This window comes from Myripristis murdjan, chromosome 11 (genome assembly GCF_902150065.1).
Source record: "Myripristis murdjan chromosome 11, fMyrMur1.1, whole genome shotgun sequence".
In the NCBI taxonomy this organism is placed as follows: Eukaryota; Metazoa; Chordata; class Actinopteri; order Holocentriformes; family Holocentridae; genus Myripristis; species Myripristis murdjan.
Window position 1 is genome coordinate 2,507,292 of NC_043990.1, and position 12,923 is coordinate 2,520,214.

At 43.1% G+C, this 12,923-nt stretch overlaps 4 gene segments (V, D, J or C); 3 read left to right on the plus strand and 1 right to left on the minus strand.

Annotated features, from left to right (window-relative positions):
• On the plus strand, positions 1–518 carry LOC115367908 (Ig kappa chain V region 3547-like). The segment is given in 2 exon segments: positions 1–52; positions 160–518. Coding segments are annotated over 2 exon segments (411 nt in total).
• Positions 519–7,308: 6,790 nt separating this feature from the next.
• LOC115367548 (immunoglobulin kappa variable 1-39-like) lies at positions 7,309–7,932 on the minus strand. The segment is given in 2 exon segments: positions 7,309–7,664; positions 7,881–7,932. Coding segments are annotated over 2 exon segments (408 nt in total).
• A 1,467-nt stretch (positions 7,933–9,399) lies between these two features.
• LOC115367910 (Ig kappa chain V region 3381-like) lies at positions 9,400–9,890 on the plus strand. The segment is given in 2 exon segments: positions 9,400–9,451; positions 9,559–9,890. Coding segments are annotated over 2 exon segments (384 nt in total).
• Positions 9,891–11,680: 1,790 nt separating this feature from the next.
• Positions 11,681–12,171, plus strand: LOC115367552 (Ig kappa chain V region 3381-like). The segment is given in 2 exon segments: positions 11,681–11,732; positions 11,840–12,171. Coding segments are annotated over 2 exon segments (384 nt in total).
• Positions 12,172–12,923: the final 752 nt, after the last annotated feature.

A 12,923-nucleotide genomic window follows, 5' to 3' on the forward strand; every position in this document is an offset into this window, starting at 1 on the left:
ATGACTTTGAGCTCCATCCTCATCTGGACTCTCCTCTGCTGCTGCTTGACAGGTAAAGTCCAGAGAATCAAAGTCCTCTCCTCTATGAAGATCCGTCCCTCTGAAATGAAGCGGAGAAAAGCATGACGCTGCTTTGTGTTTTTGTCTGTGTGTCCTCAGAGTCCAGAGGCCAGGTCACAGTGACTCAGCCTGGAGCAGTGAGCGCTGCTCTGGGAGCCTCCGTCACCATCACATGTAAAACCAGCCAGGATGTTGCTGCTGTTCCTGTCAAAGATGATGATGGTAATGCTGTTAACGTAGACATTCTATCATGGTACCAACAGAAAGACGGAGAAACTCCTAAAGTGCTCATTTACGCTGCTAATACTCGAGCACCAGGGATCCCAGGTCGTTTTACAGGCAGTGGATCAGGGAGTGACTTCACTCTGACCATCAGTGGAGTCCAGGCTGAAGATGCAGCAGTTTACTACTGTAAGAGTGCTCACGTTATCAACAGTAAAGGAGTGTTCACACAGTGAAAAAGCGTCGTACAAAAACCTCCCTCAGTCAGACTGAACAGAAACTGAAGTGACTGCTGCAGCTGGAAGCTACTGCAGGGACTGATACAGTTCACTGAGGACACACACACACACACACACACTCTCACACACACACACACACACACACACAGTTGATGAGAACACATCATCTTGTTGATAGTGTCAGTGTCAGTTTTCCCTCTGAGCTTCAAACAGCCACCTCCCACCTCAATAAGCTGAAAGTTCCCCCAAATGAAGATGTAACCTATATGAATAGCAAATTATAAAAATGTGTTATATAAAGTAAATTTAAATAACAGTTGGACTAGAAATCAGAAGAGGGTTCGGCTCAGGGAGGAAATGAACAGTACTGAATCACACAAGATGCAATTTGGTGAAGAATGGTACCATGTATTGACAACAAAAAAATAAAAAAAAAAATATGCAACAACTGTTACATTGGGAGAATGGCCATTAAGCAAAACAAAAACAATACAATTCTAAATAAATTCACAGTTCACAACTTAATTCTTCAATTCTTTTTTTCCACAATTCATTTCATAGCACAAGCGGAATAACATACTCAACCCTTACTGCCAGTTAAGGCAGCTGTCCATATAAGTGTATAGTCCGAAGTCCGTGAAAGTTGTTTGTTGTGGTTTTAGTTATCAACCAGAGTTCCTTTAGAAAAAGAATAGAGTCCTCCAAAAGAAAAGTCCTTCCCAAAAGAGAAAAAAAAACACTGGCTGCAAGGAGCCTCCTACCAGGACCGGCAGGAGAGAAGTAGAAGCTTGGCTATGAAGTCAACAGTCCTGGTAGCTCGCCATCAACCTGGCCTGTGTATAGGACAGGATCCTGGGTTCATTATTGTGCACACATTTCATTGTATACTCATGTTAACAAGCATTCAACACAGAGTACACTTCCACTAAAGTGTAAAATAAATAATAAATAAAGTAAATAACAATTAAGAAAAATAAAGTAATTCAATCAATTCAGTTCATATAAGCTAGCTGCGCTAGCCGCTATGGCACTCATAACACTAGGCTAACCACGCTAGCCGCTATAGCCATGCTAGCCGCATCGTGTTAGCCGCACTAACCGCGAAGCTAACAGAGACAATTATTCAAACACTCACCAGCTTTTCTGGCCAATTCGCTATGAACAACCAAACACACTCGCTCTCGGCGGACCAAACACACTCGCTCTCGGCGGACCGGACACACTCGCTCTCGGCGGACCAAACTCACTCGCTGTCGGTGGACCAAACACACTCGCTCTCGGCGGACCGGACACACTCGCTCTCGGCGGACCGGACACAAGGCTCCTGCCGCAACTCGGCACACCTGTGGCTTAGCAAAAAACCCGCTATGCCACTTCCGCACACACCTTTATGCGGCGCTGACTGGCAGCACATCAGTCACATGACGCATGTGACTGACTGCATTTTGCATCCGGGTTACACACAACAATTAGTAACTATAGGCCAATATCAAATCTGCCATTTTTGGGGAAAATCATTGAAAGGGTTGTCTTCCAGCAAATCCATGCTTTTATGATGCAAAACAATCTTTTTAACAGATTTCAGTCTGGATTTCGGCCACACCACAGCACTGAGACTGTACTTATAAAAGTCTTAAATGATATTCATCAGAATACTGATGCATGCATATCCTCTGTCCTGGTATTACTAGATCTCAGTGCTGCATTTGATACAGTTGATCATAATATTCTACTTAGCAGACTGGAAAAGTGGGTGGGACTCACCGGCACTGTGCTACAATGGTTCAAATCTTACTTACAAGATAGGGACTTTTTTGTGTCAGTTGGTAACCATAAATCTGAGCGAACCACGATCACATGTGGGGTTCCTCAAGGGTCCATTCTCGGACCACTTCTATTCAACATCTATATGCTACCCCCAGCCCAGATTATGGAACATCACAACATCTCCTATCATACATATGCCGATGACACACAACTCTATATCTCAGTGTCATCACATGACTACAGTCCCTTACTCTCATTGAGTAACTGTATTCATCAAATCAGTGACTGGATGTGCCAGAATTTTCTCCAGCTAAATCCAGAAAAGACAGAAGTATTAATTTTTAGCCCAAAAAATGAAAGGGCAAAGATCAGCGCTCACCTTGGCTCTATGTCACTGACAGCTACGAATCAAGCCAGAAATCTTGGTGTTATTATTGACTCAGACCTGAACTTCAACAGCCATTTAAAGTTTATTACTAAATCTGCCTATTACGACCTGAAAAACATTGCTAGAATTAAGGGGTTTCTGTCTAAACAAGACATGGAAAAACTTATTCATGCATTCATTTTTAGTAGGTTGGACTATTGCAATGGCATATTTACCGGCCTTAACAAAAAATCAATCAGACAGCTGCAGCTGATTCAGAACGCTGCCGCCAGAGTCCTTACAAACACCAGGAAACTGGACCATATTACACCGGTCATGAAATCGCTACACTGGCTTCCTGTGAGTCAAAGGATAGATTTTAAAATCTTACTGCTGGTCTACAAAGCCCTGAATGTCTCGGACCAAAATATATGCTTGATCTACTGGTTCCCTACGAAGCATCTAGACCCCTTAGGTCATCTGGAACTGGCTTGTTGTGTGTTCCAAGAACAAGAACCAAGCAAGGTGAGGCAGCATTCAGTTATTATGCTCCTCACCTGTGGAACAAACTTCCTGTAGATCTGAGGTCTGCTCAATCTGTCAGCTCCTTTAAATCAGGGCTAAAAGCACTACTGTTCACTGAAGCGTACTGTTAGATTAAATACTTGCCTGTTGTATTGCCTGTACCTTTAAACTACACACTGTTGATTTATGCCTCCTCCGCACTCCAAGGATTACCTATTGTACTGCCCGTACTTTTAAACTACGCACTGTTTATTTATGCCTTTTATTTTTCTTACTTTGTTTCTTATCCTGACTGTTTTATTTGGGTTTATTGTTAAATCAGCTGCAAATGTCGGAGATTCCAGGGCTGAGGACTTAGTCCGGGCTGAAATCTCTAATAGGAGAGGTTTCAGAGTCTAAGGAATTAAGAGGTTGGGCTGTCGGCATCCCTGCGAGGGGTGACCGGGAAGTCTGAGTCAGCTACTTCTGTGACTCGACACTGGGGAGCAGGCTGTGAATTCAGATCTAGAAGGGAGACGTCCTGTGATGGATCTTTAGAGTTCATTACGATCTGAATAAGACCAGAGTGTGGAACCTGTGTCCGGCGGGACTGTAAGACTCTGAGTGAAGGACTCAAGAGCAAATAGTGTGCACGCATTGGGTGTATTATTAAGGGCGATGTCCCATACAAAAAAAAAAAAAAAAAAAAAAACAGACCCGACCAACCAAATTCCTGATGGTTCAGAGCCAGGGACAAGAGATCCTAGCTGAAATCTCTGACAGAGCCGGTTTTGAATTTAAACTCAAATTTTGTCTAGTTCACTTTCTGGTGGCAAGGAGTCGCGGGCGTGATATAGGCTATCACGGCCTGGACCCTTGGCCTATTGCCTTTTGGTGGCAAAGAGCTGCAGGGGTGATAAGGCCTATAACGCCCTGGACCCTTGGCCGTCTAGCTCAGGCAGTGTACTGAGCCTGTTGTTATTTTATGTTACTGTATTTTATTATCGCTATCATTCTAAATTTTTATTTCCCTTTTTATTGACTGTTTTTATTGTTTTAATTTATGTCTTGTTGCTTTTAATGTTTCTGTAAAGCACTTTGAATTACCTTGCAGAAACCTACTTCCACCATCTAGTCTGGTTCCTCCACCAAAAGTCCACCACAGTGATACAAACTCATTGAGCCGCCGTACAAAAACCTCTGACTGTAGAGAGACACGGCTCTCTCACTTTGTCAGAGAAAGCAACAACTACAAGCCCTCAAGATGCCACTTTAAAGAAATAATCTGGAATAAATGATTTCTCTTTTCATTAAAATAACTTAGATTAACTCAAAGAAATTTGATCAATCATTTGGATTCAGTTTTTCAAAGTCTCCTCTGATTTCACTACTTAGAGATCACTGTTGGCTTAATATCAGATATTAACATGGAAAATCAAGTACAGCAGTTTGTTTCATGAAATGCAAATAATATGAAAAAATGAATATTTTTCTAATGGATTGGTAAGAACATGAAATAATTAAACTTACTTCCAACATCCAGCCTGGTTCCTCCACCAAAAGTGTACCACAGTGATACAAACTCATTGAGCCGCCGTACAAAAACCTCTGACTGTAGAGAGACACGGCTCTCTCACTTTGAAAACAACAAACTCTCCTCAGTCTCAGCCACCAAAACTGACCAGCTGATGGAACAATCAGCTAAACTATCAAACTGTACCAATTTCAAACCTTCATTAATTTTTGCAGGATCTTGTTAAACTTGTAAAGTAATGTTCATGTCTCTCCAAGTCAATAAAACAGAAAAAAAACAGCCCAGACAACCTTTTCCAGGGCCACATCCACCAGCTCCTCCTGGGGGATCCCAAGGTCTTCCCAGGCCAGCTGGGATACATAATCTCCTCCCAGCATGTCCTGGGTCTGCCCCGGGGCCTCTTCCCAGGTGGTCGTGCCCAGAACACGACCAGGAGGCGTCTTGACTAGATCCCTGAACCACCTCAATCGGCTCCTTTCAATGTGGAAGAGCAGCGGCTCTACTCCGAGCTCCTCACAATATCCCTAAGGGTGCACCTGGCCACCCTGCAGAGGAAACTAATTTCTGCCGCTTGTACCTGTGATCTCATTCTTTCGGTCAGCACCCAGAGCTCGTGACCACGTGATGGTTGGAACAAAGACCGACCAGTAAATCGAGAGCCTTGCCTTGTGGCTCAGCTCCTTCTTCACTATGACGGTCCAGTACAGCGACTGTACAACTGCTGCCACTGCCACCTTTTCTGAAAGAGAACCATGGCCTTGGACTTAGAGCTGCTGATCCTCATGCTGACCGCTTCACACTTGGCTGCAAACTACCTCAGTGCATGCTGGGAGCTCACAGGCTGATGAGGCCAGCAGGACCACATCATCTGCAAAGAGCAGGGATGAATCCTGTGGTCACCAAAGTGACTGCACCCTGAAATCCTGTCCATAAAGATCACAAACAGTAGACAAGGAGCAGCCCTAAACTAAACTAAACTTGCTTAAATATAATTAATAATTATAATATAAATTGTATTTCTATCATTTCTAAGAATTCGTTTGAATTGGTTTGAAAAATCCTTGGTTTGTTAATATGGGAATCCTTACAGATATTGTTTGTCATGTCTTTTCTCATGATGGTCAGTTAGATCGAAATAACATTTTCAACACGGTGAATAAAGCCTAACTTGATGGAATATAACTGGATGAATGTGACATGAATATTGTGCTAATTCCAGCGTCTCATAGTCTCCTTAAGATCAGAGAGTTCTGCTGTGCCTGGAAAAATCCTCATGGACAGAGTGTTGTTCAGCTTCCTGACCTGAGGCTGAATGGAGCACAGCAAGATTTGTGTGTGTGTGTCTATGTGTGTGTGTGTGTGCATGTGTGTGTGTGGCCCTGGGTCGAGGGAGGGCCCTCTAACCTGTAAATAATGTGCTGGGGGCTTTGGAGATCATGTCGTCCTGAGCAGGAACAAGACACATGGTGGCGCTGGTTGGGAAGTCGACTCTCAGCAGGTTGGAGGTCGGCATGAAAAGGTCAAATATGAACAGAACTGGGTCCTGAGTCACGGAGCAGGATCAGTGATTGAGCGAGCTAACTTGTAGCTTCAACCTGGTTTAACAGGGTCACGGACGAGGCTCACCTCAAGCCCAGCTGGGTTGCCATGGTAACTGATGTCACAGGACTAACCTGCTGCGGCTCGGTTTTTGTCCAGGCTTTCTGATCCAAACAGGTAAAGGCTCAACCAATCAGCTGACCAATCTGCTGTTTGGAGAGATGCAGGGATCATTCCTACAGGATCCTAGTGAGGACAAAAATGCTGTTTTCAGATGGAGGAGACAGTTGACCTGCCATACGGTGTGTGATGTTTTTCTTTTTTTTTTTTTTTTTTTATTTAGAGAGGACAATGCACATTGATTAACATTACTGTAAATGCGCCAGTGTTAGCCAGAGGCTAGTTTACAACCGCAGTCCTCCGGCATGATGTTAAAGAACCATTAAAATATACAAAAACGGGACACAAGGGTCATAATACATAAAAACAAGGACACAGGAGACATAAAAATTAGAGTAAGAATACAACATATCCATGTAGGAAACAGAGACCGGCAGACAATGACACTAAAAGAGAGACAATCAATCATGCAATTAAATAAAATTGGCCAAGATGAACTGTCAGGGATGGATAAATGAGATGGAGATGCAGCAATGCAAAGACCAGAGCAGGGTTTCTTGCTGGAGTTGTGCTCAGTTGTGTGGTATGTTCAGAGGGAGACGCGTGAACACACCAGTAGAATCACTTTGCTGTCCATAATTTATTATGACAGATGTTTTAATGTTTGTTTCATGCAGTTTGCTCGCTGGAAATGATAAAATAAACATGAAATAAAAAATGAAAAAAAGTGTTCCTAAAAAAATATGCAATAAAGTATCTTTGATCAAGTATTGTGTTGTGCGATGTTTGAGATACTTGAGTTTGCTTGAACAGCCTAACCCTAACCCTAACTATAAAAGAAGTATTAATGTCTTACACATTGTCTTGAATTGATTAAAAAAAATCACCATAGGTGTTCTGACTTTGTGTCTTTTAAGGAAAGTCTCTAGTGTTTTAGTGTCTCTGCAGCTGTTGAGTCAGATCAGTTCCTCTCCAGCTGAGGGAGGTTTTTGTACGATGTTGTTACACTGTGTGAACGGGTAGCTGTAATGCTGCTGACAGTAGTAAACTCCTGAATCTTCAGCCTGGACTCCACTGATGGTCAGAGTGAAGTCAGACCCAGATCCACTTCCACTAAAACGACTAGAAACTCCAGACTGGAGGTTTGTGGCATAATATATCAGGAGTTTAGGAGCTTCTCCAGGTTTCTGAAGGTACCAGTTGACGTTGTTACTAATATGTGTACTGGCTTTACATCTGATAGAGACAGTCTGTCCTGGACTAACAGACTGAGATCCAGGAGACTGAGTCAGAGTGATTTCTCCTGATGAATCTGGAAAATATCCGAGAGAGCAGAAGGGTTATTGAGACAAATACAGCTTGGAGAAAGATGATGAATATGAAAACAGAAGAGGAGGATTTCTTTAACATGGAGAACAGATGGAAGAAGGTGAATGCTGCTGGTCTCAGTGTTTCTCCATCACAGCAGAAGATGATTGTGGTAAAGCTGGTTGCATCCTGAAGCCAAGTTTTCAGAAGAGAGTCTCACCCTGAACAAGGAGCCCCAGGGTGCCCAGCAGGAGAATGTGTGACATCATCATTGTGCTGCCAGTGTGTCAGTGGCTCTGAAAGGCCTGGACAGCCACTGATCAACACTGGCCTCTTAACGGGTGGAGAGCAGAGAGGCAGGACACATATGCAAACACACACAACTATTTGAATGATCCTCCAGGGAACAGCGGACCCCCAAAACCTTGCTGAGAAGATAGAGGTGACTGTGAATAACAAAGGTCTTTCACATCTGAGCGGAAACAGAGAAAAACTGCTGAAGACAAGTGACTCATGACGAGGATAATGTGTTGAGAAACACCATGGTGAGAAGCTGGAATAGTGACTCCAATGCTGAAGGAACGGCTGGAGAAGCAGCTTGATTTAGGATGTGGAGGATTTGCCGTCAGTGTGAATGGAACCAGGGGCAGGTAGCTAGGTGAGCGCTTTCTGAGCTGAAGAGCAGATCAGAAAGAGCAGGAATCTCAGATCTTTAAAGGGAGAGGCAGTTTGCCAGGCTTTCAGATGGACTGAGAGACGGATCCATCTGATGAATAAACATGAGGTCGGTGGGTTTGATTGGTCTCTGTCCATTTCAGCGAGAAGACCAGAACATTGTGAGGAGAACAACAGGTGGAATATGCAGGGGGAAGCAGACAGGTGGAACTCTACGGTTGAGGCTCTGAATATGGAAGATGTGAGAAAAGTGAAGGAGGCCAGCAGAAACTTGGCTTGAGTGTGTGGGCGTTATGTGGGTGGTGTCAACCTCAGGGAATAATGTTGATAGAAATGGAGAGAAGAAGCAGTGTTGAGAGAAAGATGATGAGAAGGCAAAACGGACTCCTGATGTTGGAGGCCTCTATAGAGCAGAGACATTTTGGGCCGTCTGGATGAGGCTTGGAGCAGCAGTCAGCTGCTTGGAGAAGAAGCTGATGCTCCTGAAGCATCAGGCTTTAAGGACTTTCTGTCAGATGGTTTTTATGCTCCAGCAGTCACTCACTCACACACTGTTTCACTACCCTTTAAGAAGCCTCTCATACAAATCAGCACACAAACATGGTATGAGCTGACAACCTTTACATTACACTGGAAATAAAAGGAGAAAATATTTAAAGATATTTAAAAATTTTCTTTTCTACATCAGTTAATACATAGTACTTTTTTCAAAAAGTGGGGCAAAAATAGAGGAAAATCAGATTTTTAACACATTTTAAAGTACTTTTTTAATTTGTTGAAAGAAAAGTCAAAGTAAAATTACATTAATATGTGTTGTTCTGCAGAAATCTGGAAAAAGAAGCCATCAGATATTAAATTAATGTACACATTTAGAAACATCCTGATGAGAGTAATGTGTTTTGCTGTTGGAGTGGGTCAGAGCATTTCCATAGAGAGCCACTTTGCATCAGCAGCACCATGCTCCAGTGCTCTGGGAGAGTTTATAGTCCTGAGAGTTGAAGACTGGATGACTGACAGCTGTCCTTCATGACAACAGAAGCCCCAGAAATCCTCCTCATCCAAACATGACTTTGAGCTCCATCCTCATCTGGACTCTCCTCTGCTGCTGCTTGACAGGTAAAGTCCAGAGAATCAAAGTCCTCTCCTCTATGAAGATCCGTCCCTCTGAAATGAAGCGGAGAAAAGCATGACGCTGCTTTGTGTTTTTGTCTGTGTGTCCTCAGAGTCCAGAGGCCAGGTCACAGTGACTCAGCCTGGAGCAGTGAGGGCTGCTCTGGGAGCCTCCGTCACCATCACATGTAAAACCAGTCAGGATGTTCATGTGTGGAACAGCAAACACATTTTAGCCTGGTACCAACAGAGAGATGGAGAAGCTGCTAAACTCCTCATTTACTATGCTAATACTCGAGAATCAGGGATTCCAGGTCGTTTCACAGGCAGTGGATCAGGGAGTGACTTCACTCTGACCATCAGTGGAGTCCAGGCTGAAGATGCAGCAGTTTACTACTGTCAGAGTCAACATTATATCAATAGTAAAGCTCTGTTCACACAGTGAAAAAGTGTCATACAAAAACCTCCCTCAGTCAGACTGAACAGAAACAAGTGACTGGTGCAGCTGGAAGCTACTGCAGGGACTGATACAGTTCACTGAGGACACACACACACACACACACACGGTTGATTAGAACATATCATCTTGCTCATAGTGTCAGTGTCAGTTTTCCCTCTGAGCTTCAAACAGCCACCTCCCACCTCAACAAGCTGAAAGTTCCCCCAAATGAAGAGGACAGTTCCAGTGAAGAAGCCCAATCAGAAACATTAAAAGCACAACAACATGGAGCAAAGTGAGCTGCCCTGATGCCGACCCAATTGTTGACATTTTAGTTTACGTCAGCACTTGCGCCCTGTGTAGAAGAGAAATGCATATTTTAGTTTCTTATGGGTCAAAACCAGAGATCACAGTTATGTTATATTCCTTCATGGTGATGATAACCTCCTGTTTTTTGTCATCCTGAAATGACTCCCCTGCTGCAGCTCCTCTCTGGAGGGGAACATCACCGTCAGGGTGGGGGAGACGTGACCCACAGAGAGAGAGAGAGAGAGAGAGAGAGAGAGGAAGAGTGGATAAAAGAGGTTAAGTTAGGGAAAATAAACTCCATCCTGTGGATTGCTGGAGGAGAACATGGAGGGCAGAGGAGGCTGCTGGTTCTGAGGATCTTTCTCAAATGATTCAGCACTGGGAGAGATTTGATGAAACTGGTCTTCAAGGTTTCACTTCCCTCTCTGAGCTCAGTAGCCATGGCAACAGACAGGCATCACTGCTCAAACATGGCAACAGACGAGTTTCACTGTTAAAAATAAAGGTTGAGAGTTGTACACTCTTGGTCCTATGCACAAAGTTTTAATAACCTAAAACATCAGAGTTAATTACAAATTATCCACTGGAGATTAAATCTTTTTACCACGAAGATTTCTTTGTGGAGGACAACATGTTGTGACAGACAGTTTACTACAGTTGTGTTCACGACTGAAACACGGCAACAAATACACTCCATAACTGAAAAAATAAAATGAAGATTAAGTTCACCAGGCAGCTGGAGGGAATGTGGTGAATTGTACACTAATGTTGAACATATTTTCTGGTTTTGCCCTGTATTGCAAATGTTTTGGAATAATGTACAGAAAGAAATCAATCACATTTTAGGAATAGCTGTTCATTTAAATACAGAATTTGTGTTGTTAGGAAGAACAATACATATTACTGCTAAAAAAAACAATGACTATTTGCTTATTATATTACGTATAACTGCTTTAATAACAAGTCACAAGATGCTGGCTCCAAAAACCATGTCCCACAACAGACAAATGGAAAGATACAGTTCAACAGATACATCAAATGGAAGTTTTCATGTACAAAATGAGGGGAAACTTAAAAGCATTTGAAAAAAGATGGTCTAAGTGGTCAAACTATTATTCTGCAAGAATGGATTAAGATATAGATGTTGCAGCCGTGATAATCCTGTTTGATGTTTGATTCGTTTTTTTTGTTTTGTTTTGTTTTGTTTTGTTTTGAAAGGTGGGTGTCAAAACTACATATGACTGAACGATAATAAATTGATAACCTGCAGTTTTATTTATTGATTAATCCATTGATTAATATCCTGATGAGAGTAATGTATGTCCGTGTTGGAGTGGGTCAGAGCATTTCCATAGAGAGCCACTTTGCATCAGCAGCACCATGCTCCAGTGCTCTGGGAGAGTTTATAGTCCTGAGACTTGAAGACTGGATGACTGACAGCTGTCCTTCATGACAACAGAAGCCCCAGAAATCCTCCTCATCCAAACATGACTTTGAGCTCCATCCTCATCTGGACTCTCCTCTGCTGCTGCTTGACAGGTAAAGTCCAGAGAATCAAAGTCCTCTCCTCTATGAAGATCCGTCCCTCTGAAATGAAGCGGAGAAAAGCATGACGCTGCTTTGTGTTTTTGTCTGTGTGTCCTCAGAGTCCAGAGGCCAGATCACAGTGACTCAGCCAGGAGCAGTGAGGGCTGCTCTGGGAGCCTCCGCCACCATCACATGTAAAACCAGCCAGCATGTTTATGTGTGGAGCGGCTACCACTATTTAGCCTGGTACCAACAGAGAGATGGAGAAACTCCTAAGCTGCTCATTTATCGGGCTAATAATCGAGCATCAGGGATTCCAGGTCGTTTTACAGGCAGTGGATCAGGGAGTGACTTCACTCTGACCATCAGTGGAGTCCAGGCTGAAGATGCAGCAGTTTACTACTGTCAGAGTTACCACGATATCAACAGTAAAGCTCTGTTCACACAGTGAAAAAGCGTCGTACAAAAACCTCCCTCAGTCAGACTGAACAGAAACTGAAGTGACTGCTGCAGCTGGAAGCTACTGCAGGGACTGATACAGTTCACTGAGGACACACACACACACACACACACACACACATAAAAGTTTAAAAGCCATTAATGATGCCTGCCTCTGAACTGAATCTTCAACCTCCTGAATGGGCAAAAAGAGTTCTTTTTTTGTAGTGACAGGATTTGTTCTTATACAGAAATCACAATTCTGTTCTACTCTCTGAAATAAGATTATCAGTGTCGCCCTCAAAAGAAAGCTAATGGCCAATATCGATGCACAGATATTTGTGATGAGAAAGACGTCCAACTGTAAACGACAGAAATGAGAAAATTATTGCCAGAATTTACGTGAATCATCCTTGAAAAACCCCATTTGTAGCTGTAAGATACTATTTTTTTACATCCAGTATTAGAGATATACTGTGTTTTGTCAAATGATTATTATTGCGCCACCATCCACCAAAAGCCTGCTCTAGACCTGTTTCATATAAAATGATGAATCAGTAATCCATAATAATGTGTTTTGTCCAAATCTGTTGCTGCTGATATGCATTTTAAGCAGAATGGAAAGTTAGAAATGTTTTTCTCTGTGAGTTGACAATGGACTTAAACATTTAGGGGAAGCAGGACGGCTTTGACACAGGACAGCAGGTGTCTGGGTCAGATCCCTCACTGAGAGGGAGCACATGGGCTGCTCTCCAAACCTGAGAG